The following is a 27,035-nucleotide window of genomic DNA, read 5'->3' on the forward strand; positions in this document are numbered from 1 at the left end:
AAGTAAACTCACTTTGCTTAACACAGGGCAGTAGAGCAGGACTTCTTTCTCACCCTCACCCGTCATCCAACATGGTTCGCACCAGCGTTATTTGACTCGCTTAGTCCATCGCTGCTTGGCTCTACTTCAACCACTACAACTTGACGGTTCCCTTGCAGCTAAAAGAATGAGATAGAACACCTTTTCTGACATCAGGAGATGAAAGTAGTCAAGCAGGCAACAAAGTCGACTATTCGTCTTCACTTCCTCAAAAGTGCTAAAAAGAGCCCCTGAGCGCAGACCCTTCCCCAAGGGACTAAACGCATTCAGTTATCTTTCAAAGAGTTTATTCGAGAACAACCTATTCTAAAAGCAACCTATTTGAATTGGAAAACTGCTTCTTTTAGGGATGACTATTCTGCAGCGATAATTGCAAACAGAAAGGGGGAATTGGTTTGAATAGCCCTATTGACCAGGAGAGTCAGTATTACCGCATCTTTGAGTCTGTTGCAGGTATGAAGTGAGTTCCATACCATGAAAAAGATTTCAATGGGACCAGGAAGACAACCCACCATTGGAACTTGCTTTGCTCTCGCTCCGCTCGTTCCCACCTGTCTTCTTCCCACTATAGTGAAAGATCTTTCACTTCACCATAGCAGTACGCAATGCTACAACTTAGACACACTTGATTCAAATTAAGAAAGTGTTGGATAGACAAGAATGTTTCAGAACTGTTGTAGCTATGACACAAAAAATCTTATTTCAACAGAAGATGTAGGAGGAGAATCTTAGTAGCTTAGTTGGTTGGTTACCTAGAACTTTCATTTTGTCGGTAGGGTTCGATTCCCCACCTTATAATCCCCTCCCCCATTTTCCTGTACCCCCTATGTAACAAAAAACAAATATTAAATGACTTGAGAGTGAATGTAGATATTTGCCGCAAATCAAAGTCCACTTCTAAATTTCCCTATACTTTTACAGCTAACAATATATTACAATTTAAACTGCAAAATACATTGATATTGTAGTTAAATCTCAAGATGGAAAGCCACTATATTCTAGAAGTTCTCTTTATGGAAGTTGAAGCGAGTGGATGAATTTAAGCTAAATTCTTGACACAGCTTTCTGAGTGGTTTGGTAAGTGTTGGACTTCCACAGTAGAACACACCTGCAACGTTACCATAATGTTCAAACAGTAGTAGACATAGCTACTAAGAATAATAGGGCAGCCCGGTACACTAAACTCCCGCTATGCGCATGGTTCGGGGAAGGGCCGGACCACAAGGGTCTATTGTATGCCGTCTTACCCTGTATTTCTATAAGAGGTTATTTCTACGGCTCGAACCCGTGACCTCCTGGTCACATGGCAGCAACTTTACCAGTTACGCCAAGGCTCCCCTTCATATAGCTACTAAGAATGTTATACACAAAATAGATTCATAGATGATGTCTTTAAACGTACCAATGCGAGATGATGGATGGGCTGCTGCCAATTGAGAGAACACCTTTCTCCAATTTGGTCTAGCGAAATGTGTTCTTATCTGTCGAAGATCAAGTGTCGAAACAATTTTAGTAAAAAGTTGAAACTATTATTTTTGAGTACTGGACAGTGGAAATAAACTGAATACCCGGCTTTCTGAGACAACATCAACTCCATTTTTAGCATGTTGCAGTGACTGCACCATAGCGATTAGTGCTGATCTAGCATCTCCTTCTTCATAAACACTAGTCAAGTAGTTGTGCATTTCTATCACTTCCTGAAGAATACCAAAGTACCATGAACATGAAAAATGAATCAGTCAATTTTGTACTAATTGAGGAAACTTATTGAGAACTCAGGATTCAAAAAACCAACATTTTTGTCATGTTCAGCAATGTCATCCATTACACCCTTAAACCAGTCGAATGATCCTTGTTCTCGTGTCACCCAGTAGAAATATGCTCTTTGAGGACCTTTCTTGCTAGATAATTCATCATCCTTCTGACTCTGCAGTTATTAGATTAAGTTATATTTTCTTGTGTCTCTGGTTATTTTAACAAAAATACTGCTATATGCACGAACTCTTACATGTCCCGATTCTTGGTTTAGTATGTCTTTTATAATGCTGATAAAGGGTGTTGCTCCAATTCCTAAGCCAACTAGCAGAAGGATATCATATTTCTTGTAGTTCTGAGCTGGTGCACCGTAAGGCCCTTTGATAATGATCCTTGGAAATCTGCCTCGAAAGATAAGATATAAGTTCTAATGCTAATACATGAAGAAGGAAAAGTGTAGACAATAGACATTGTAGCATACTCGTCTTGAGATTGTTCGGCATCATGTGGATTATATGCTTTAGTTTCCATTCTAATAAGATTTTTCGTCCTTGATTGTGTTGCTTGACAAGCCTGCAAATACGAGCTTTAGGATCCCAATAGCGAAGCACAAGAAGAGTAAAAAGTCTAAGTTCCTTATTCATTTCTGCTAATTGTTATACTTGATTTTACAATTGAGGGTCAAACCATCAATCACATGGCTAAATCTATGTTTTCCAAATTTGATATGGCATTGTTCATATCTTTCTTTATTCAGTCAAGTCTTGTGCACCTCAGAAAATGAAGAGTAAAAGTTATTTTTAGAATGCAACATAGTAACATGGTATGATACCTTTTGAAATCTGGTTCTAAGCTCTGTAGTCCAGTCTCCTAATGTACGTATATGGACACTTAAATAGTTATCGTCTGGTGCAGAAGTGATTGAGAACGGATGCCTGTAAGAGTAAAATAGAAATTTCTTAGCAGAAGGATATTGGCAATATTGAATCTGTTTGATGATAATTTGTTCTTCAATTACCATTCGAAGTTTGATATATCTGGACATTTAACAAACAAGTACATCCCGCTCTTGTACTTGAATCCTTGAGGTTTACTCATATACAGTGCTAGTACATTTCCTGTATACGTAACAGCCTGCATTTTTGTTTTTCGGGCATAGAAATGAATGCAGCATTTAGCATTTCTGCAATTGCCAAGACTTTTTCATAAATTAATGTAAATTTCTTGAAACTAATACCTTTTGGATGTTCACATGGTAGCGGTTCTCATTGACGATAAGAACTCTTTCTGTAGCATATAGAAGTACTGGGACTGCAAGATACATCCATGTCTGCATATCATAGGTATTCTTGATTGTTCAATCACAAGCATCGCAAAAGAAATTTCTTTAACTAACTTGAAAAAACAGTGTTTCTAGCTGTAAAGAGTAAAGAGGTTATATTCATGTTATATTATTTGGACACAATACGATATATGTGCATGTTTCGTGGTCATCAAATAACACTACTACAAGTTCTTCTTTCAATACCAAGTTAACTAGTGTGATGAGGCTATGAAAATGCAAGTGGACATACCGTCTTTTTGTACCATTCTTTGGTGAGGAATATGAAGTAACCATGTAGGATCAAGAGCACGTAAACGAGTACCAACAGATGATGTGCATACCAGAACGCGTTAAATCCTGCTAAATGATGAAATGGCCATGGCAACTTGATGACATTCCTTCGGAACGAATGTGTTGCCAGTGTGAAGGAGAAAAGCATGAGAAGGGTCATTAGTATCCCCGTTACGCCTGGAATAGATGCTACCAAATCCATGTAAGTCGGTTGGTGGTAGTCAAAATTGCTTCCAAGAACCGTCATAAATTTGCTTTTCGGGCAGGATACTAATTTTACAAAGTTGCAACTCGTGTGAAACAAGACATGAATAAAAGTCCCTAGAGTAATTCCCAAGGAAATCATTTTATGGAAATTGATGTTATCATCAAAGGGTATAATAGAACCAAGAAAAGTTTCTCTGAGTTGAGTAAGAGTTCTTCTGCATACTGGTAAGAGAATGAGAGCCATATTAAACTTGAGAGTTTCACCTGCAGCTTTAGCTATACAAACACAATAACCCATAATCTTGAAAGCTGCTCTCCCCTTAAATTGTTGAACTTTCCATATGAATAATATCAGGTTAATAGACAACCACAATGTTACGACCCAAATTCTTTTCCAATTATCGTGTATCTTTTCTAAGGTTTTCGTCAAGAATTTGCTCACTGGAGTTCTATATTGTCTGGGGATCATGGTTTTTGCTAGTGTTTGTGATCTCTTCAAGTTCTTTTTCCCATCTTCTGATCCTACCATTCCTCTTAGTAGAGATTCAAGTTGCCATATCTGTTACAAAAGTTGAAGATTTTAAAAATAAAGAAGACTTGTATAAAAAGATGGCCATCTTTGAGTGGAATATTACCTCAATATATCCTAAATGGTCAGGATCAAACTCTTCCATAATTAAAGCTGCATATGTTGGTGCATGTTGCTTGAAGTTTGTCAATTTGTTGGCTGCAGCACTCATCACTAGAACCTTTCAAACAAAAATATCAAGAATATTGACTCACAAAAGAAGAAATAACAAATTCACAAGGTATGTTTTTCCTCACCTCTTTGACCTCTTCTTCTGATAGTTTTCCATCACCATTCTTGTCACACCTACAAGACAAATGGAGCTTTTGAACAATGAGCTCAGCTGAACCAGTATTTTCGACACGGAACATAAGTACATATGTGAAAAAATCACTAATATTAAAGCCCGGTGCACTAAGCTCGGGCTATGTGCAGGGTCGGGGAAGGGCCGGACCATAAGGGTCTATTGTACGCAGACTTATCCTGCATTTCTACAAGAGGTTGTTCCCACGACTCGAACTCATGAATGTTAAATTCAGAACTCATAATTTGAAAAGTACGGCGAGATTGGTTCTAAAACATTAAAGGTTGAACCCATCATGAATACGCCTAAGCTTAAAAATGGTCATGTTTAGTCTCTCCACACAAGAAAAATAAGGAAAGCACAAATTCTTACATGTCAAAGAAAATATGAAGCCTTGTATCAGGGCATTTAGTTGAAATATCTTCCCAAAATTCTCTAAGTTCTTCAATGGTTATCCCATTTTCTGCATTGATCTTCTTTCGTCTTGCCAATGTATCAAACAACTCCTCAGCAAATTCCTTGCTTTCTCCCATTCCTTTAATGCAAAAACCAAAATAAAATAAAATGTTATATTTACCAAAATATTTACCAACATGAATATCAATTGGTCAAAAAAATACCTATACATGCTCCAAATTTGTCTCTAAAAAGAATCTCATTAACTGCATTTTGATAAAATCTTCTCTCTACACTTTTCCAAGCATCTGCTTCTTTCCCTGTTTTAGTATCAAGAAAATGCAGGCTCTTGAACCCTCTTACTGCCCCTGATTCTATTCTCGCCATTTTTTTCCTTCCAAATGCTGCATTTTCTAAAGGGTTTTCAGCCATTATACAATATAGAGATCAATATTTTTTTTCAATAATGTGTTATACTTTTATCCTATATATCTAGGTAATATTTATGATCATATTAAGGAAGATCTGCAAACATTTTGTTGCAGAGCTTTATAAGAATTGAATGGGAGGTTTGGAAGAAGATGACATGAATTTATACAGGTGGCATACGAGGGTTAAAGAGGTAAAGTTCGTTAAATTAGTTGTCAACTTATTTTTTCCTAATCTTTTTGTTTTTCCTAATCATAACTTCCCCACCCACCCCCAATTAAACTAAACTGCAGCCTAAACTGTGGTCCCTCTCAGCGTCCTTTATTTGTTTAATTGTGTATTTGGTATGACTGAAGTTATAATATTTTCTTAAAGAATAATTTTTTATTTTTGAATGATGAGTGAAAAATAATTTTAGAAAAAATTATATTCCTAAAGATTGTTAGAAGTAGCAACTAGAAAGTATTTTGATTGAACTTTTACATACTAAAGATTAAAAATAATTATAAGCGGGAGCGGATTCGGTTCAATAGCTACGGATTCCCGTGAACCCAATAGTTTTTGTCTAGAACCTGTATTTGTATTTAAAAATTCATTAAATATATAAGAATATTTAGCTTGTAACCCAGTCCGTTCATCCAGTTAGTATTGTATATTAACTCGAAATTTTTGCAGGAACCCATAAACCTAAAATTCTGGATCCGCCCCTAATTATAAGTGTAGTTAAGCAAATAATATGGCGTTAAAAGTTAAGATTATTGTAGAGAAAATGGCTTTCGTTAATAGGTTATGAAAGTGATTTTCTTCCTTTTGGTAGAAAAATTCTGGTAATTGAACCAGTAACCTCACCAAAAGTTTTAAATCTCCTTGACCACAAAATTATATTTTTGGGCTTTGTAAACGGGATCTAAAATATAATAAATAGAGGCACAAATTTAATTTTACCTTTTATATATATAGCGTAATTTTCCGGTAAAGGTTCGGGTGAACCCTCTTCTGCCCAATAATCCGCCCTTGTTAGCCAAATGCCAAAAATGATCATACCAGACATACTTTTATTCTTCTTTTATTCCTCCCCTCGTGAAAATAGTATCACAGCTCATAATATGAAAGTTAACCTATCTAATTTTCAGTATAGATTTATACATTATTTTTAATATACAAACTTAGTACATAAAAATATTTGAAAAGGACATAAATAAATAAATAAAAATTGTTTAACTACCCAACTATTATGCTGCATTCTTTTACAGACAGATGAAGTCTATATTTTGTATATTTAGTTTGAGGTCATTTTCAAATTATACTTCAATTCATTTGCTGAATCATGGAGGATATTACAGCTAATTTATTTCCCCAAAATGTGAATACAACTGTAGTAATCTGATTTTAGCACATTTTAAGTGGCAAATCATATGATTAGATTCGTTCAATCTGAAGTTTGATCACTCACTTTTTTTCTTGTCCGTTTTCCTTTGTTTAATCAGTGCAGGGGGACGCGATCTTTATCATAATAAATTAAGGAGGGACAGGGAAATACGTGCTGATTGATTTTTGGACAAAAATTCTTGAAATCAAACAGCTAATTAATTAATTAATTAATTATTAGGTAATGTATGGCATGTTTTTTATGTAACGTGGTTCCATATTGTGAGCACGTTGTGCTCCACGTATTTTTCCCTTTGTTCTTTCCTTTGTTTTATTTCGTGTTTAGATTTTATATTCCAATGAATTTTTATATTATCAGATCATATGAAAGATAACTATATGTAATTGTCACAATAATAAAACTAGTAATATATATATATGTATATATATTAATATATTTTTAAGACAAATACATAATTACAACTAAAGTTACTGTGTTCGGTCGAACCCGTTCTCGATACTATATCTCCGTCCCTAATTAAATTACGTAGACAGTATAAATATAATCTGATAATTAATTTTTTTTTGTTATCCTTTTATGCTTTATAATTCTTAAAATTTCGGCAAATAGAAGATTTCTAGCGAAGTTCATTTATAGGGAACTTAGAGTTGAATGGACAATCTCTATAAAAGTTATATTGCCAAAAAAATTTTAAACAACACTTCGAATATGACTAATAAATTCCAGTACTCGCTTTGCTCGCTGACTATAATTCTAGACATCAACATCACAAACATAAACATTCCCATGCCAATTGAACTTGCATTTGTTTTTCAATAATAAAGATATAAGATTGGACAGGGAGAGGATACGGAATATTTCCTTTCACGTCATCACTTGTTAAAGCACCGTCATCAATGACGTGGCACATTAGTTTAAAGAAAAAAAATTCACTAGGTCTTCGGTATGCATTTTGGGGCCCGACTAATTTAAATTCACTTAGTAAAATTCTACTTTAGGAGATAATGCTTTCTAGCAAAAGCAAATTCGTTTTGAGAGCTCGAACCCCTAGACCATTAAGGATGAAGGGATAGTTACTACTTACCACCCAAACTTTGGTAGTATGTAGCACAATTTAATGTATTTGAAGACAAGACTTCTGAAGAATCACTCCAATCATACACAATGAAAAAAAGAATGGAAAACTAGAAAAACGAAAAATGGTAGGATATATTTGGGCTTGTGGAGTGCATCCATCAACATAGGCAAGTGCACAGATAGTCATATAGTCATTCTCAGGGATGCTATTTAGAAATTAGAAATTAGTCAGTACTTATTTTATTCTAAATTTTTAAACTAAAAATTCTAACTTCAGGACAATCCAGAACATTTTTGTCCTGAAAAATTGAACTGAAAACAAAAATTCAAGAGGTACTGACTAATTCCTAAATAGCAACCCTTTAAAGTGGCTACTTGGTCGTTATTTCTACTAAGCCTACTTAGCAATTTGTGCGGCCCGTTAATTATTTGCATTTTTGTAACAGCCCAAATGAACAGTTGTATGTTCCATTTCTTTTTTTTTTTTGGAGGGGGGGGGGGGAGGGGGGTAAATAAAGTATTTTATTGCCAAAGAGCTATGTAGTATGTAGAGCTCGAACGAAAAGAAACTAGAATCTAAAATTAGACATAGTCCCAACTTTCCAACAGAAGCAACCTACTTTCATTTATTTTACTCCCATCTAGATTTGAGTTTGATCAATTATACCAGTAAGAATAGTCTTTAAAAAATTGGCTTTTTTCTTCTTTTTTAGGGTGAATTATAAGGATTAAACGACTAATGCTCATTTTGCTCGAGACATATTGGATCAATCCACTGCAAATTAGTGTAAAAATTGCGTGGGATAGCCACTTTTTAAAATGGTATTTCCTTTTTATCCAGCATTTTTAATGCTGCGCAAGGATAATAGGTCCTGAACTTAGGCTAAGAAGCCCAAAAGTTAAAGACAATAGGTCCTGAACTTACAGTTACAAGTTCAAAAGTTAAGGACGATAGGTCCTGAAGTCTTGAACTTAGACTAACAAGCTCAAAAGTTAAGAACAATAGGTCATGAACTTAAGCTTAAAGCTCAAAAGTTAAGGACAATAGGTCCTGAATTTAGACTAACAAGCTCAAAAGTTAAGGACATTTGGTCATGAACTTACAGTTACAAGTTCAAAAGTTAAGGACATATAGTCCTTAAGTTAAGTTCAAAAGTTAAGGACATGTAGTCCTGAAGTTAAGTTCAAAAGTTAAGGACATGTAGTCCTGAAGTCCTAAACTTAGAGTTCCAAGTTCAAAAGTTAAGGACATGTAGTTTTGAAGTCCTGAATTTAGAGTTACAAGTTCAAAAGTTAAGGACATGTAGTCCTGAAATCCTGAAGTTAAGTTCAAAAGTTAAGGACATGAGCAGAAGGGTATTTTCGTCCGGGCAGTTAAAATTTATTAAAGCAGTGGCTAAAGACTAAAGATATTTTAAACAGTGGCTTAAAAGTAAATACATATATTATTAGTGGTTAACCGTACACTTCTCCCCAAATTAGTCTACAAAAAAAGCTCGGTAATTGGCCCCTTTCCTCTGGGTTCTTTCTGTGCTTTTAAGGCCCATAAAAGAGGACAACACTTGGGATTAGCAAGCCCAAACAAATAATTTTTTTTTGGTTGAGAAATATTTTTGGGCATTTTCACATATACCCACTTTTAGGCACGCCAATGAAGTTATAGCCACATTGCAAAAAAAAAAAAGAAGTAAAATTTACCCATCGGGATCTGAAGTAGTTCCATCTTTTCAATGCAACTTCAGAAAATTTAAATCTTAAGTAGTTTTATCTCTTTAATGCAACTTCAAAAATCAAATTTTAAGTTTTTCTATCTCGCAAATGTAATTTTAGAAAATTCAAATCTTAAGTAGTTCTATCACTTTAATGCGATTTCAGAAATCAAATCTTAAGTTCTAAGGCATAAACTTATTTTTCGAATTTTAACAATCCAACACACGATTCAACGCTCAAATCTACCCAAATAAGCTCAAATTTTCGAATATCATAAAGAATAAACCTTTTCAAATTGTAAAAAATAACAACAAATCTAACAAACTCATTTTGCAACTAAGAAGAAGAAGAAGAAGCCTAAGCAACCTATAATGACATTTGGCAACTAAGAAGAAAAAGAAGAAGAAGATACCAAACGGCTCCTGGATCCATGTGATATGATTACAGAGAAGAAGAAAGCAACACCGAAGCTCCTGGTAACATGTGACATAAATACAAAGAAGAAGAAAGTAGCAGCGAAGAAAAGAGAAAATCATGGGTGTCTAAAGTTACCCAAATTTGGATATTAGTTATTATTATTTTTAAATAAATACAAGTAAAATGGGGTGTGACCAAATAGGAGGTCCCATAAAAGTTTTTTTAAAAAAATCAGTGTAATATTATAAGTGTTCGCGAAGGAACCGGACTTTTGACGGGCCAGCCCTTTTTTATGCGCCGCTTTACCCTGAAAGGAAAATGAGCTTTGCTCCTCTGGGCGCTAGGCGCTCCCGTGGTTCGCGAGAAGGAAAAAGGATGTTGCATCTGGCACGAGATGATAAAGAGAGAGCTTCGTCTATCGATGAACAGCGGATTGACGGAGCTCTTGGCATTGCTTTGTTTTTCTCTCCTTTCCTATCAGCGAGTTCCGACCCTTTTGTTCGAAATTTCTTCGTTTGTACTGAACCGCTTGCAGAATCAAATCCTGTTCCACAAGATCCTATATCAGCTATACATCCTCCTTGCATTTATGCCGGAGACGTCGCCAGTGCTATGGGCTTTGGCTTATGTAGATCAAAAATGATGAATGGGATTGTGGCACTCCACTCGCCGCCAATGCGGAAGGATGCCGTCGAAAAGAATGGAACACTGTTTCGCTCTGTTGGATGCGTCGGATCCCGTATAACAAGCGAGCTCTTTACCCTCAAATTCAAACATGTGGGCGCAAAATGCTATCCTGCTTTATTGTTACGTAGCAATAGAAGCTTAATAATTAAATATAGATTCAAATTCGGACATTTTAGTTTTCAAAAAATAAATAAACAAGGCCTTGTTGGAGAACGTCTAGATTTTGAATTCGTCTTAATATATTTTTCTTTGACATGCATGTGCAATAGTAGTAACTTAAAAATATAGTGGTTTATACCAATAGTATGAATATTTTTATACAATAAATATTTATATTGCTTGAGCCGAGGTTCTTTCGAAATAATTTTTTTACCTGCATAAAATAGGGATAAAGTGTGCGTTAGAGGTATTCGTCGATCGATACTGTATAGTACTTAGATATTTCGGTTTGATATTTTTGGTATTCACTTTCTTAAAATTCTGTACCAATACCATACATAATTAAATAGGGTATGGTTCGACTTTTCTCCTTTTGATTTCAGTTTACTCGGTTTGGTAACTTTGATTTGTTTCGCCATAAAAATTAATGAATACATAAAACCATGGACTATATTATTCTTAAGAAAGGTATTCACAAATACGAAACTAAAAATATTATAATATAGTAAGAAAAAATAAGAAGATGAAAACCAAAAATAATAAATATAGTGGGAAGAAAGGTTGAAATGTAAGTAGGTAACCAAAGAAAAGAGGGAATGGCAAATGGGAAAAAATGTGGTAAAGGGTTAAAGAGATCTATAAAAATAATGAAAAGTAAAATTTAGAACCTTAATATTGATATTATAATCAATAATGTGTATATTCTGTAATTTATTATATATTTCAGTACAGTATCAGTATTTCAGTATTTTATTTTTGAATACCGAATACCATTTTTTTAAATTATACCAAATATTGAATGCCAAATACCAAAATTGTCGGTTCGGCATGGTAATTTGATATTTATCAAATTATGCACATCACTAATCTGCGTACACTATCCTTTATAGATCCCATAGTATGGGTCGAAATCTGACCACACGTGGATCATCATTAAAAGGAATGACGATGGGTCAACTAAGCCGTAGTCATATTCATAAGACATCATAATGACGAGTATCTCGACCGCTACCGGGATCGAACTATTAGAAAGTTTGTACGGCAAAGCATATGTCGTGATATTTAAGGGGAACGACCTAAAAGTACAATCAGCATATTAGGGTATTCTAGTTAAGGATCGTTGGACAAAAGGGATAATTACTATATATATAGGAGGTAAGAGAATAAGAAAGAGGGCTTTTGTCCCTCATGAGAAAGAGACAGAAGAACCGGAGAAGGCTACAGGAGAAGTTTCGGATCTAGGCGGCAAATCTTTGTAATCCTCCTTCTTGAATCAATAAAGATAGATCCCGCAGCTGTTAATGACATTTCTTCTTTTTCTTATTTATTTTTATATTACAGAACAGTACATCAAGAATGTAAGCATGTCATTTATGTTCGATATCTTTTATAAATCTTAAAAGTTCATGAGCTTGACTATATCTTATTCTCTTATTCAATGCGCTTTGATCCAGAGTTGATTATCCTTGGCTACGATTTATCCTCTATTTTCTTATTAATTAGTTTAACAAAAAGCTTAACACTTTTTGGTCAAATAATTTAGCGCCGTCTATGGGGATTTTCTAGCCAAAATCTTAGTTCCCTCTAGATCTAAAGCCAGCCAGAGTTTCACTTCCCGGTTATTGTAGCCTCACCCTCTCAGTATAAATACCAACTTGAGAAAGTTGTAGGCAAGCTTTTGACGGGGTCAAATCTCTACATAAAATCGAAATTATTTGATATCTATACAAAAGCCACCCCTCGCCTGTAGTGATGGGTTTAGCACGCCATATGTGTACAAAGTGGGATTACGACCACTACGCACTTAGCACGTCTGCAATCTTATTTGCCGTATTGACGTTATATGCCGATCTATACTTACCACCTCTTAGGAAGAAACGATAGTCAACTGTACGATTCTTTGAAATAACTAGCTTATCCTGCTTTATTTTTGTACTCCTATGCACAGTGTAATTTATGTACAGAGTATAACACGTTTCCCTTATCGTCTGCACACATCGGATAGGATCGGACCGGGACTCGAGCTCGAGATCCCAACGGGCAAGGTAAGTTCAGCCCATAATAAGCCTAGACACGACTAACGGCGAATCCAAACACGGGCTGCCAAATCTGATACCGCCATTCGAGTAAGGGATAAAATGGGTCACCCTACAACGCCCTTCCCCCTTCGCCGACTTACCAAGTCAAGGTAATAGGCAATTTCGTTTGGGTTTAACCTGTCGTTTTTTTCTTTTTTTGGATTGGGATAGGAACACGAGCATTCTCACAGGTGCGCGAACAAGGAACAAACACCACCGACCGCACCAAGAAAAATCCTCCACACCATACCGTATTGCAAATAGCAGACAAACGGCTCAAAACAAGCTGGTATTATTAAGAAAATCTCCATGAGTTGGGACTAAGCGGTGAGCCCATGGAACATACAGTCTCTCCGACACAAGCAGAACTTGAACTCGAAAAGTTTGCATGTACATTCTCCATGACAATCCTATGCCAATTCAGCCGACTAAATATTGCAAATCACGTTCGAACTTCGTTTAGTCCTAGGGTGCCCAGAAGCCCAAGCAATAAGTTTGTCGCTCATCCCGTCAACGGCCTCTTCAGGCTGAGTAAAGAAGGGACTAGATAAACTGGGACTCCACCGACACATACACACTGCAACAACGCATAACATTTTCCAATGAAAGCAAAGTTAAACAAATCGGGACTCATCTCGACACAGTACTCTCCAAAGAAAGCAAAATTAAACAAACCGGGACTCACCCCAACGCACACATAAACAATGCAGCAACGAGTGATGTTCTCTAATAAATTAATGCAACAGGAAAACCCGCACCATCGCCAAGTAAAAGCGAAGTTCGACTTCGCTCGAACTCACAACGGGTTACAATTCGACCTCGCTCGAATTAACACTCTTACGTCCATCGGCCATCGCCAAACGGATTACAATTTGATCTCGCTCGATTTAACACCCTTACGGCCATCGTCCATCGCCAAACGGGTTAAAATTCCGACCTCGCTAGAATTAACACCCTTACGGCCATCGGCCATCGCCAAACGAGTTACAATTCGACCTCTCTCGAATTAATACCCTTATGGCCATCGGCCATCGCCAAGTGAAAGGAAGTTCGACTTTGCTCGAATATATAAGTCAAAACTGATTTCACCCAAAATGGCAAATTAGAAGTCAACCTCGCTTGAATTTGCATATCAGAAGCGACTTCATTAGAACTCATAAAATGAGATCCGATCTTGCACGGATCAAGCGAACTAAATTCGAGTAAAATTCATCGCCCCGCCTATCGACTGCTTCTCCAGGCCGAACAATGAAGGGACTAGGTAGACTAGAACTTCTCTAGTGTATGAATGAAACAAGCAAAAACATGTAATAATCTCCATCGAATGAAATAAACAAAGCAACATCTTTGCAGAACCCCACCAAGTCATTTTACACTCTACATTTGGCCTCGCTCGAATTACTTCACATTCGACCTCGCTCGAATTACTCTAAATTCAACCTCATTCGAATTTCCAATTAAAAATCAGGGACTCGTTACGGGAAAGTCCGAAGATCTTTTTCAAAAAAAAAAAAAGTCGAAAGATATGTAACCCAAGGCAAAACGACTATTTTATTCATAAGATGTACATGCGCAACAGCTGCGCCTTACAAAAGGCCAAAAGCAGGCCCCCAAGAAAAAGATGAAAACAAACAACAAAAGAACAAAAAAAAAACTAAGTACAAAAGCTGCAAGAAATTTTTTCACTCGGCATCATCTCCACCGCCGTTCTCCCCAGCATTGTCGTCATCAGAAGGAAGTCCATCTTCAATCTCAGCACCCTCACCCGCCTCTGGTGTTGTAGGTCGTAACCGTAAGCAAGACGAGCCTCGCGTGCCTTTGCCCGAGCATCTTCAAAAGCGGCCTTAGGAATGCTCCCTGCCTCCCATAAACCCTTGTATATATCTCGTTGGGCCTCAGCATGGACCCATAGTGTCACGATCCTAACCCGGACCCGGTCGTGATGGCGCCTCTCGTGAAGACAAGGCCAGCCAACTACTCCTAGTTCAATCTTTAAGCAGTTAAACATTTAGAAACAACAATAAGCATAATCAATTAAACCAAGGTTTAAGTAGTTAAAAACATAATTTGCGGAAAATAACCCCAACACAGCCCGAAACCGAGGTGTCACTAGTCATGAGCATCTATAAATCCTACTACAAGTTCGATAAGTCTATAACTATTACAAACGTCTAAAAAGAGATAGAAATGACAAAGAGGGAGAAACACGGGACTGCGGACGCCAAGCAGCTACCTCGTGAACTCCGAATGTCCGCAGCAATGCCTGAATCTACACACGGGATACAAGGAGTAAAGTGAGTACTCCAACTCAATGAGTAACAAATGTAAATAAAAACTGAAAGCAAGAAATCACGTAAAGCACAAAGCATTCTATAATGAAGCAGTAAAACCATTTAAAAATTAGTGAATCAGTGAAAGATAGGCAGAAATCCTTTATATCAAATGTAGTTTCATGAAAAGCCCCTTTTTCCAACAATTAAGCAGGTAATGGATAGTCAATTATGAAAATAAACACATAAAGGTTCGCCCCTCAGGCATAGTATCAACAAATCCGGCCCTCAGGCAACATTTCAGAACAATACCAGCCCCTCGGGCAATCACATAGAACAATATCAGCCCCTCAGGCTCAATCTCACATCACAATGGGTACCCGCGCTCACTGGGGGTGTACAAACTCTTGGAGGGTCCCCTTACGGACCAAGCACAATATTAAGCCACTTCATGGCATCATCACTAGGCCCTCGGCCTCATATCAAACAAGTCACCTCGTGGCGTACATATCTCAGGCCCTCGGCCTCATAATTAGTGTCAAATGTTTCCTCACAACATAGGCCCTCGGCCTTACTCAGCCAAAATCCTTGCAAGCCACTCGGGAAATAGTAAAATAGTGATTCTCAGCCCAAAATATCATTTAAAAGATCACGTAAGTGTTAAAATAGAGTAAAACATGGCCGAGTACGAAAATAGTGAAATATAACATGACAGAGCTCAAGTATAAGGTCAAAACACTGAGAAAAATACCAGTAAAAATCCCGAAGGGTTCAAATAGTTGGCACAAGGCCCAAATATATGGCATTCCGCCCAAATCATGATGATAGAAAATAGATTTCAGTCGAATACGCGGTAAAATAGTCATTCGGGACGGACTAAGTCACAATCCCCAACAGTGCACGACCCCATGCTCATCATCAAGCGTGTGCATCACCTCAATATAGCACCACGATGTGCAAGTCCGGGGTTTCATACCCTCAGAACATCATTTACAATCATTACTCACCTCGAACCAGTCAAATCTCTAACTCACAACGCCTTTGCCCCTTGAATTGGCCTCCACTCGCGTCGAATCTATACAAAATCAGAACGAGGACGTCAAAATATGCTAAGGGAACGAAGCCCAAGCGAAAATAATCAAAATACGACACAAATCCCGAAATTACCAAAACCCGACCCCTGGGCCCATGTCTCGGAATTCGATAATTTTTACAGCAATAGATTCCTCATCTCCCCTCGAGTTCATACATATCAAAAGTTCTGAAATCCGACTTCAAATGGTCCTTCAAATCCCCAAGCAAAGGTCTAAGTTTCCAAGCCCTAGTTTCCCCAATTTTCACCCTTAATTTCCATGATTTCTAGCTCTAATCCGTGTAATAATAGCATATGAACGAGTTTTAGGTCCAAATTCCTTACCTCAATGAAGTTCCCTTGAAATCCCTCTTTTGAATCACCCAAAAAGCTCCAAGGCCGAAGTAAAAAAATGGCGAAATAGCTCAAATTTCGCGAAGGCCACAATTTATATCTTTTGCCCAGACATTTTCGCATCTGCGGCTATATTTCCGCTTCTGTGATACTGCATCTGCGGTCAAAAACCACCGCATCTGTGGTCCTCACTTAAACTCCCATTTCCGCATCTGCGATCCATTATCCGCATCTGCGAGTTCACAGATGCAGTCCTCTTAGTAGCTTCTGCGGTTCCTGCTCCTCAAGCCCTTTTTTCGCTTCTGCGGCCGATCTCCCGCACGTGCAGCGTTGCACCTGCGGTCCCCAATCCGCAGGTGCGGAAATACCAGAAGTAGAAAAAGTTCATCAGTTGCAAACATTCCTCAAACTTCCCGTCAACGATCCAAAATCACCCCGAGGCCCCCGGGACCTCAACCAAAAGCACAAACATATCCAATACCTTACCGAAACTTGTTCCAATCTTCAAAACACCTCAAACAACATCAAATCAACCAAAACACATCGGATTCAAGCCTAACTTTCTAAAATCTTCAGAATTCCGCTTTTGATCAAAAACCCAACCAAACCACGTTCGAATGACCTGAAATTTTGCACACACATCCCAACTGACCCAACGGGACTATTGCAACTTTCGGAATTCCATTCTTACCCATATATAAAAATCTCGCCTACCAACCGGAAATTGCCAAAATATCAACTTCGCCAATTGAAGCCTAAATCTACTCCAAACCTCCAAAACTCATTCTGATCGTGCTCCTAAGTCCCAAATCGCCTCCCAGAGCTATCCGAATCATCGAAACTCATATCCGAGCCCTCTAACACATAAATCAACATCCGGTTGACTTTTCCAACTTAAGCTTCCTCAAAAGAGACTAAGTGTCTCAAACCTTACCAAAATCATTCCGGATTCGATCCGACCAACCCAATACCACCAAACACGGATAACAAAGCATAAAGAAGCAGAAATGGTGAAAATGGAGCGATAACTCATAAAACGACTGGCCGGGTCGTCACATCCTCCGCAACTTAAACAAACGTTCATCCTCGAACGAGTCAAGAAACATACCTGAAGCCTCAAACAAGTGAGGATATCTGCTCCACATCTCCCCATCGATCTCCCAGGTAGCCTCCTCCACGGGCTGACCTCTCCACTGCACTTTCACTGAGGCTATATCTTTTGACCTCAACTTCTGAACTTGACGACCCAAAATAGCTACTGGCTCCACATCATAGGTCAAATCATCATCCAACTGAATCGTGCTAAAATCCAAAACATGAGACGAATCCCCAATATACTTTCGGAGCATAGAAACATGAAATACTAGATGCACACTCAACAAACTGGGTGGCAGAGCAAGCTCATAAACCACCTCCCCAATCCTCCGAAGCACCTCAAAAGGCCTAATGAACCGAGGACTCAATTTACCTTTCTTTCCAAATATCATAACACCCTTCATGGGCAAAACCTTCAACAGAACCTTCTCCCCAACCATATAGGACACATCTCGAACCTTCCTATCAGCATAACTCTTTTGCCTCGACTGCGCTGTACGAAGCCTCTCTTGAATCACCTTTACCTTCTCCAAAGCATCCTGTACCAAATCTGTCCCCAATAGTCTAGCCTCACCGGGCTCGAACCAACCAACTGGAGATCTACATCTCCTCCCATACAAAGCCTCATATGGAGCCATCTGAATACTCGACTGGTAGTTGTTTTATAAGCAAACTCCACAAGCAGTAGAAACTGATCCCATGACCCTCCGAAATCAATGACACAAGCACGCAACATGTCTTCCGATATCTGAATAGTATGCTCAGACTGACCGTCCATCTGAAGGTGAAAAGCTGTGCTCAACTCAACCTGAGTACCCAACTCTCGCTGCATAAACCTCCAAAATTGCGATGTAAACGGAGTGCCCCTATCTGAAATAATGGAAACTGGGACACCATGCAACCGAGCAATCTCCCGGATATAGATCTCTGCCAACCGCTCTGAAGAATAGGTAGTACACACATGAATGAAGTGTGCGGACTTGGTCAGCCGATCCACAATCATCTAAATAACATCGAACTTCCTCAAAGTTCATGGAAGTCCAACTACAAAGTCCATAGTGATCCTCTCCCACTTCCAATCTGAAATATCTATCCGCTGAAGCAAGCCACCCAGTCTCTGATGTTCATATTTCACCTGCTGACAATTAAGACACCAAGCTACAAATCCCACAATGTCTTTCTTCATTTTTCTCCACCAATAATGTTGTCTCAGATCCTGATACATTTTCACGGCACCTGGATGAGTGGAATACTGTAAGCTATAGGCCTCCTCTAGAATAAACTCCCGAAGCCCATCCATATTGGGCACACAAATCCGGCCCTACATCCTCAACACCCCATCATCACCAATGGTCACATCTCTGGAATCATTGTGCTGAACTCTGTCCTTAAGGACAAGCAAATACGGATCATCACACTGGCGCTCTCTGGTGTGATCATACAAGGAAGACCGAAAAACCACACAAGCCAATACCGACTAGGCTTCGAAATATCTAACCTCACGAACTGATTGGCTAAGGCCTGAACATCAACTGCAAGAGGTCTCTCCCCAACTGGAATATATGCCAAACTCCCCATACTCATTGCCTTTTGGCTCAAAGCATCGGCCACCACATTGGCCTTTCCCAGATGGTACAATATAGTGATATCATAATCCTTAAGAAACTCCAACCATCTCCACTGCCTCAAATTAAGATCCTTCTGTTTGAACAAGTGCTGGAGGCTACGATGATCAGTAAACACCTCACAAGACACACCATACAAGTAATGCCTCCAAATCTTCAACGCGTGAACTATGGCAGCCAACTCTAAATCATAAATGGGGTAGTTCTTCTCATGGGGCTTCAACTGACGAGAAGCATAAGCAATAACTCTACCCTCCTACATCAATACACAATCAATACCAACTCTCGAAGCATCACATTACACGGTATATGAACCTAAAGCTGATGGTAAAACTAACACTGGAGTTGTAGCCTAAGCTGTCTTGAGCTTCAGAAAGCTCTCCTCGCACTCGTCCGACCATACAAATGAAGCACCCTTCTAAGTCAACTTGGTCAAGGGCGATGCGATAAATGAGAATCCTTGAACAAAACGGCGATAATAACCCACCAAACCAAGAAAACTGTGAATCTCTATTGCTGAGGATGGTCTGAGCCAACTTTAAACCGCCTCTATATTCTTTGGATCAACTTGAATACCCTCACTAGACACCACGTGTCCTAAGAAAGCCACTGAACTGAGCCAAAACTCACACTTGGAGAATTTTGCATAAAGCTTCTCCTACCTCAATCTCTGCAACACAACTCTCAAATTCTCTGCGTGCTCCTCCTGACTACGCAAATATATCAGAATATCATCAATGAAGACTATGACAAACGAGTCAAGATAAGGCCAGAACACGCTGTTCATCAAATACATGAACGTTGTTGGGGCATTGGTCGGCCAAAAGACAACACCAAGAACTCATAATGACCATATCGGGTCCTGAAAGCTGTCTTAAGAATATCCGAGTCCCTGATCTTCAACTGGTGATAACCTGAACGGAGATCAATCTTGGAGAACACTCTCGCTCTCTGAAGCTGGTCGAATAAATCATCAATGTGAGGCAAATGATACTTGTTCTTAATTGTTACCTTGTTCAATTGCCTATAATCAATGCACATCCTCATAGTGCTATCCTTCTTCTTCACAAATATAACCGACGCACCCCAAGGTGACACACTAGGCCGAATGAACCCTTTATCAAGGAGTTCCTGAAGCTGCTCCTTTAATTCCTTCAACTCTGCTGGTGTCATACGATAAGACGGAATAAAAATGGACTGAGTGCCCGACACTAGGTCAATACCAAAATCAATATCCCTGTCTGGTGGAATGCCTGGCAGGTCTACAGGAAACACATCGGGAAAATCCCTCACACATGGAACAGAATCAATACTGGGAGTCTCAGCACCGACATCCCTCACAACGGCTAGATATGAAAGACAACCCTTCCCAACCATACGCTGGGCTTTCAAGAATGAGATCACTCTATTGGGAACATAATCAGTCACATCTTACCACTCGATCCGTGGCACACCCGGTATAGCCAATGTGACTGTCTTAGCATGATAGTCCAGAATAGCACAACACGGAGATAGCCAATCCATGCCTAAAATGACATTGAAATCCACCTTACACAATAATAAAAGATCCACTCGGGTCTTCAAACCCCCAATAGTTACCACACATGACCGGTACACACGGTCAACAACAACAATATCACCCACCGGGGTAGATACATGAACAGGTGAAGCAAGAAACTCACGGGGCATACCCAAATAACGAGCAAAGTATGATGACACATAAGAAAAGGTGGACCCGGGATATAATAATAGAGAGGCATCTCTGTGGCAGACTGAAACAATACTTGTAATAATAGCATCTGAAGAAATAGCATCGAGTCTGCCTGGAAGTGCATAGAAAGGGGCATGACCGCCTCCTGATCGACCTTCCCCTCTGGGGCGACCCCTAGCTAACTGACCTCCACCCCTAGCTGGCTGGGCAGGTGGTGGTGAAGTATCTGGCGCTGAAGCTGATGACTGACCCCTCTGCTGAGATGAACTCGCAAGACAACGAGGTCATTGTCTCCACATATGACCCGTCTCACCACACTCATAATAACTCCCAGGTGCTGGAGAAGGGGACTGAAGGGAACCCTTCACATTGGAGTGACTAGCAGATGTGCTCGGTATAGAAGAGCCCTGGACTGATGGAGCACGTGACAAACTCTGAGCTAGAAGGGCACTAAATGATGACTGGCCCTGATGAGAACTGACGCCCCACGATAACCTGGGTGAGCTGGCTGTGCATGCCTGAATGGACGGCCTCTGCCGTGCTGAAACTAACCTCTCGAAGGAGCACCACTATAACTACCAGATCCTCGAGGCCTCTTGGCCTCCCTCTCCTCGCGCTCCTGGCGATGAACAAACTCAATCTCACGGGCAATATCCACAACCTTCTCGAAAGTAGCACCAATCACCCTCTCCTTGGTCATGAGAATACGAAGCTGATAAGTGAGGCCATCAACAAACCTCCTAATCCTCTCTCTATCTGTCGGAACCATCCAAATAGCATGATGATCTAACTTGGAGAAACTCATCTCGTACTGCGTCATAGTCATCTCTCCCTGACACAACCACTCAAACTCCCTACGCAGCTCCTCTCTGCGGGACTGCAACACATACTTCTCCAAAAAGAGAACGGAGAACTGCTGCCAGGTAAAGGGTGTTGCACCAACAGGCCTACGCCTCTCAAAAGCCTCCCCCCAAGTGAAGGTCTGAAAACTGATAAGTAGTGAAAGCGACCCCGCTGGTCTCCAGAATACCCGTTATACGAAGCATCCTCTGCACCACTGAAGGTTGAAGGCTATAGTCTACCAAACCTCTCCAACCTACGCTGCTCATCCTCCGGCATAGCAAGAACTACATAGTACTGAGCAGCTACAACCGGCTGGGCTGGATGTGCCCCCGACATCTGAAGTCCTTGCATGACCTGCTCCGATGTGCGAGCGGTGGGAGTCTGATTGCCTCCCCCGGTCTGAGAAGTAGCTGCAGCTGTAGTGGCTGAAACCGCCTGAGCTAGGCCAGTGCAAAATGATAAGATCTGAGCCAAGGCCTACTGAAGACCCGGAATCACAATGGGCACAGTGTCACACCTCCTTTTTCTACCCCCGTAAGGGCATATAAGGGAGTTTTTTCAATTAAAGTGACAATAATCGAATCAGAATTATTTATTAGATCAGAGTCACCACTTGGGATAATTTATGGTGTTCCAAGTCACCGGTTTAAATACCAAATCGAGGAAAGATTGACTCTATTTTACAGTCCGCGGACACAGAAATCCGGGTAAGGAATTTTGTTAACCCGGGAGAAGGTGTTAGGCATTCTCGGGCTTCGTGGTTTTAGCACGGTCGCTCAAATGTTATTATTGGCCTAATTATCTAATTAATTACACATTTTAAACCTACGAGCATTTTTAACTTTCTAACCGCTTTTAATGTTTTTAGGAAAACTCATGATCGTCATACACTTATTTGTTTTTGAAAACACATCATAAACCACGCTACATGAAATGCACCCGCGGTTCACGTCATATTTATTTTATTTAACAATATTAAAAATTGAAGTCGGGTCACATGAAATGCACACCCGAATTTATAACATATTTATTTTTATTATTATTATGGCAGGGTCACATGAAATGCATACCCGAGCCCATTTAATCTAATTTGACGTAGTTCAGTTGAAGAATAGCAACCCAATTTCTATACTGTAACAAAATCATATTCAGCTATAACCAATTCAAGTAAACACGAGCAGACAACCGAGCGAGCAAATTCAAAAATAACTATGAAGACCAATTACACAAACAACAGAACCATATCACCAAGCAAATAATTAACATTAAGATTGAACAAAACGGATAGAGAATGATAGAATTGGACCTCAATATAGCCGGAAAATTGGTTGTTTCAATGTTTAACACTAAAAAATGTGACGAATCGCGGACAGACCCCTAATTAGCACCGGAAACTCAACCAAACACTGATTCAAACCCACATTTGAATCAATGTTCACACTGGAATCGAGCAACCGAAATAGTCTTTAAGCCTTCTCAGTTCTCACATTTTGTAATTGGAGTTTATTTCAATCTCAAATACCCTATCACGTTTTATGAAATCTTTTGAACGAGCATCAATTGACAATGTTTTCGTCTCAACGAGCCAACTTATGTTGAATCCGAAAACAATTTCAAACAGATTGCAACAAAATCTGAAGTAAATAGCTACAACGCAGCAACAAGAACCACAACTTGGACCGAAACCTCAAATATGAACCCGAACAGCAGCCACGTATAGCATGAATCAGAACTATGAATTGGCGAAAATCTTCAATCGGACCAGACGATTCTCATCCTCAAATCTCGAAATAGAAAAAAAACACAAATCGAAAAACCAATAGAACACTTCGTATTTTCCTTTCTGAAATACAAACCAAACTTCCAAAATATAAGAAAAGTCCGAAAATGAAGAGAAGAAAACGGAACACTTTCACTATTTTTTTATTTTCTGGAAATTGCTTAATAACTGAAATTGCTTTCCAACTACTAGAACTTCGGCAACTATGAAAACTGAAAATTGAACTCTCAATTGATGAAATATTCAGTAGTACACGGACAGAAATCGAGCAAATGTTACAACCAAAACTCGAAACAGCAATCAGACTCAAACGGGAACAAGAACTGCTCTATGAACGACACCTCGAACTCGATCGAACCCATGTTTTGAAGAGAAATTTCTCGCTCTCTCATCGTTGCTCTCTGTTCGTCTGGGTGTACGTGTGTGTGGTCATTTGGAGATGAGCAGCAGCTGGTGGTCATCTGGTGTTTCGGCGAAGCAACGGCTGCTGGTGTGGGCTCCACCGGAGATGAGGAAAAGGGGGGTCGTTTGGAGAAGACGAAGTCAGGGGGTTTGGGTCTTTCTTTTGTTCTGCGGCTGTCAACCTTTTTCTGTCCTTAGAGTCCCTAGGTCTATTTTTCTTTTTGTAGTGTTTTGGATCTAGGTTTAGGATTTTTTGGTGGGAAATGGGTGGGTCAGAGACTTATTTGGGTTCAAGTCCGATTTTTCTTAGGCTGGGTAAGGAGATGGGCTAGTTTAAGTGAAGAGGGGTATTGAAAGATTTGGGCTCACTCATTACATGGCCCAATTTCGAGTCTTGTTCAAAGTTGCCCCCTTTTTAATTTATTTTTCTCTTTTTCTTGATTTTTTAACTACTAAATTTAATTAAAAATACTAGACTAAAATCTAATTTGTACAACCATATTAATTATTTATAAAAAATATAAAAATAATTAATTAACTTAAAGCGTAATGCAAAGAAATTACTAATTTGAGACTAAAAACTAAAAATGTAAAAATGGCCAATATTTTTTGATTTTTCTTTCTATTATGCAATTAACTAACAACTTAAGCCTAAAAATACAAATATCAACCTAAAAGTGCAATGCATGACATTTGAACATTTTAGGGTATTTCTCATGATTTTTGAAATATTAAATATGCATCAAATTGTAACTAAATGTAAACAATTACCAAACAATCATTTATAAATTCCTAAAGTAATAAACACTCAAAAGAAAAATCCATTTGTGACCTTTGTAGGAATATTATTATTCGGGAAAAAATCACGTGCTCACAGCTGTCCCTCTTTGCTTGGGAACACGAAGAGTTTTCGAGCAAAGATAAAGTGAGCAAATATGAGCGATTTTTGCCCGTTTGGATACTCCATGGGAAGCATTTTGAAAAGTTTGACTGAACCTTGCTTTCGAGGTTGCCTACATATCCTTGACTATAAAGGAATCGGGTCAGTGTAGTTCGGGAAAATGAGGAGGAGATGAGTCAGAAAGTTGAGTGAGGTTCCGTTCCATCGAGGTTCCGATCCGCGGTCCTGTTATTGCATCAAAAATCAAAAAATGAAAAAGGCTAGCTAAGCTTATCAGCTACGAGTTAAAAGATTCCTATCTATGAGTCTTCTGAAGCTTGATCTTGAGTCTTGTATGGTTCTTCATGCGGACTTTAGATTTGAACCTTGGCGCTTGCTAGCTGCAGGTACTAGTTCATTCTTCTTCACCTTTCGGATCAAGACCGGACATGTAGCGCTCATGACCTTTACCACGTCTTGAGCAGTTCCATCTTTTTTCTAATTCTGCATTTTGGATTCACTTTTTTTTTCTTTTTCTTTTTTTTTTCTTTATTCTGGATTGAGACTCCTTCTTTTGGTTATTTCGAACCCTTATTGACCCGCATTCTTGCCACAAGCTTCATTTGTTGCTGACTTGAATTGCATTTTAAAGTGAGTTCCCTTGTTTTCCAGGTGGGTGACTGATTGCCAAAACTTGAATTGTCTTCTTTTGAAACTTGAACCGTTCTGCTTTGTTCTCTAGGTGGGCACCTGATTGCTGAACTTGAACTGTCTTCCTTCGAAACTGTCTTCCCTTGAAACTTGAACTGTCTTCCTTTGTTCTCCAGGTGGGCACCTGATTGCTGAAACTTTCTGTGTTCCCTTATTTTATGCGGGTGCTTGCAATCAAAACAAACAAAAACAAAAGAAATTTTCTGCCCCAGTTTGCATTAGAAAAATTTGAGAGTTGTTATCAATATTGTAAACCACTTATACTATTGATGGAGGATGCAATAATGAGAGTAGAATTAATGACTCGACTAGGATGTGCGTCTCCTAAAAGTGATTGAGCTTGCGAAAAACTATAAACTAAGCTTGACTAAAGTAAAAACTGACCCTATTCTCCAGGCGGGGCCCCTGATTTCAAGAAAACTAAACATTGATAACTCAAGAAAACTAAAAAAAATAACCCCTCTTTTTTTTCAAATTCAGACTTCCCCCCTTTTTTTAAATTATTATCCTAGGCGAAAATTCGTCGGACTAGGTTTTCTATCTTAGGAGAAAGATTCATCAGACTAAGATTTTGATCCTAGGAGAAAGTTCATCAGACTAGGTCTCTTTTCTTTTTTGTTATCTTAGGAGAAATATTCATCAGATTAAGATTTCTATCCTAGGAGAAAAGTTCATCAGAATAAGATTTGATCCTAGGATAAAGTTCATTAGACTAGGTCCCCTATTTTGTTATTTTAGGAGAAAGATTCATCAGACTAAGATCTTTATCCTAGGAGAAAGTTCATCAGACTAGGTCTTTTTTCTCTCTCTTTTTTTTGGTATCTTAGGAGAAGGATTCATCAGACTAAGATTTCTATCCTAGGAGAAAGTTCATCAAACTAGGTGTTCTATCTTAGGAGAAAAATTCATCAGACTAAGATTTTGATCCTAGGAGAAAGTTCATCAGATTAGGTCTCTTTTCTTCTTCTTTTGTTATCTTAGGAGAAAGCCTCATCAGACTAAGATTTCTATCCTAGGAGAAAGTTCATCAGACTAGGTCTTCTATCTTAGGAGAAAGATTTATCAGACTAAGATTTCGATCATAAGAGAAAATTCATCAGACTTGGTTTCCTATCTTAGGAGAAAGATATATCAGACTAAGATTTTGATCCTAGGAGAAAATTCATCAGACTAGGTTTCCTATCCTAGGAGGAAAAAATGTGAAGATCAATGGCAAGATTTAATGCACAATAGAAAGACAAATAAAGGCAAAGATTTGAGAAACTTCCCTTTGTCTGCTCTTCTCTTCTTCTTTTTTTCTTCTCTTTTCTTTTTGTTTTTCTTTTTTCTTTCTTTTTTCTTTTTGAATCACTTTCCTTGCACTGCTTTGTTCCTATTTCATACAAAGAAAAATTTGTCAATTTTGAAAATGGTGGTCGGTTTGTGGCCTTGAGTCTTGAGCAGTTTGGCTTTTGCTCAATC

The 27,035-nt window shown here is 38.8% G+C and overlaps 1 protein-coding gene across 2 annotated transcripts; it reads right to left on the reverse strand.

The window, feature by feature from the left end:
* Window positions 1-897: 897 nt before the first annotated feature.
* Window positions 898-5,446, reverse strand: LOC107814882 (putative respiratory burst oxidase homolog protein H). 2 transcript variants are annotated; one of them, XM_016640383.2, is made up of 14 exons: window positions 5,109-5,446; window positions 4,861-5,023; window positions 4,442-4,490; window positions 4,252-4,365; window positions 3,369-4,175; window positions 3,032-3,124; window positions 2,813-2,928; window positions 2,627-2,729; window positions 2,276-2,367; window positions 2,048-2,195; window positions 1,835-1,966; window positions 1,608-1,736; window positions 1,442-1,520; window positions 898-1,147 (listed from the first exon to the last, which is right to left on the reverse strand). In XM_016640383.2, the coding sequence occupies exons 1-14, from the start codon at window positions 5,314-5,316 to the stop codon at window positions 1,038-1,040; spliced, it is 2,343 nt and encodes a 780-aa protein (XP_016495869.1). In that variant the 5' UTR covers window positions 5,317-5,446; the 3' UTR covers window positions 898-1,037. The 2 variants fall into 2 exon arrangements, with proteins under 2 accessions (XP_016495869.1, XP_016495870.1); XM_016640384.2 differs by lacking the exon at window positions 5,109-5,446 and having other exon boundaries at window positions 4,252-4,358; window positions 4,861-4,901.
* Window positions 5,447-27,035: the final 21,589 nt, after the last annotated feature.

Source organism: Nicotiana tabacum, chromosome 18 (genome assembly GCF_000715075.1).
Source record: "Nicotiana tabacum cultivar K326 chromosome 18, ASM71507v2, whole genome shotgun sequence".
Classification (NCBI taxonomy): Eukaryota; Viridiplantae; Streptophyta; class Magnoliopsida; order Solanales; family Solanaceae; genus Nicotiana; species Nicotiana tabacum.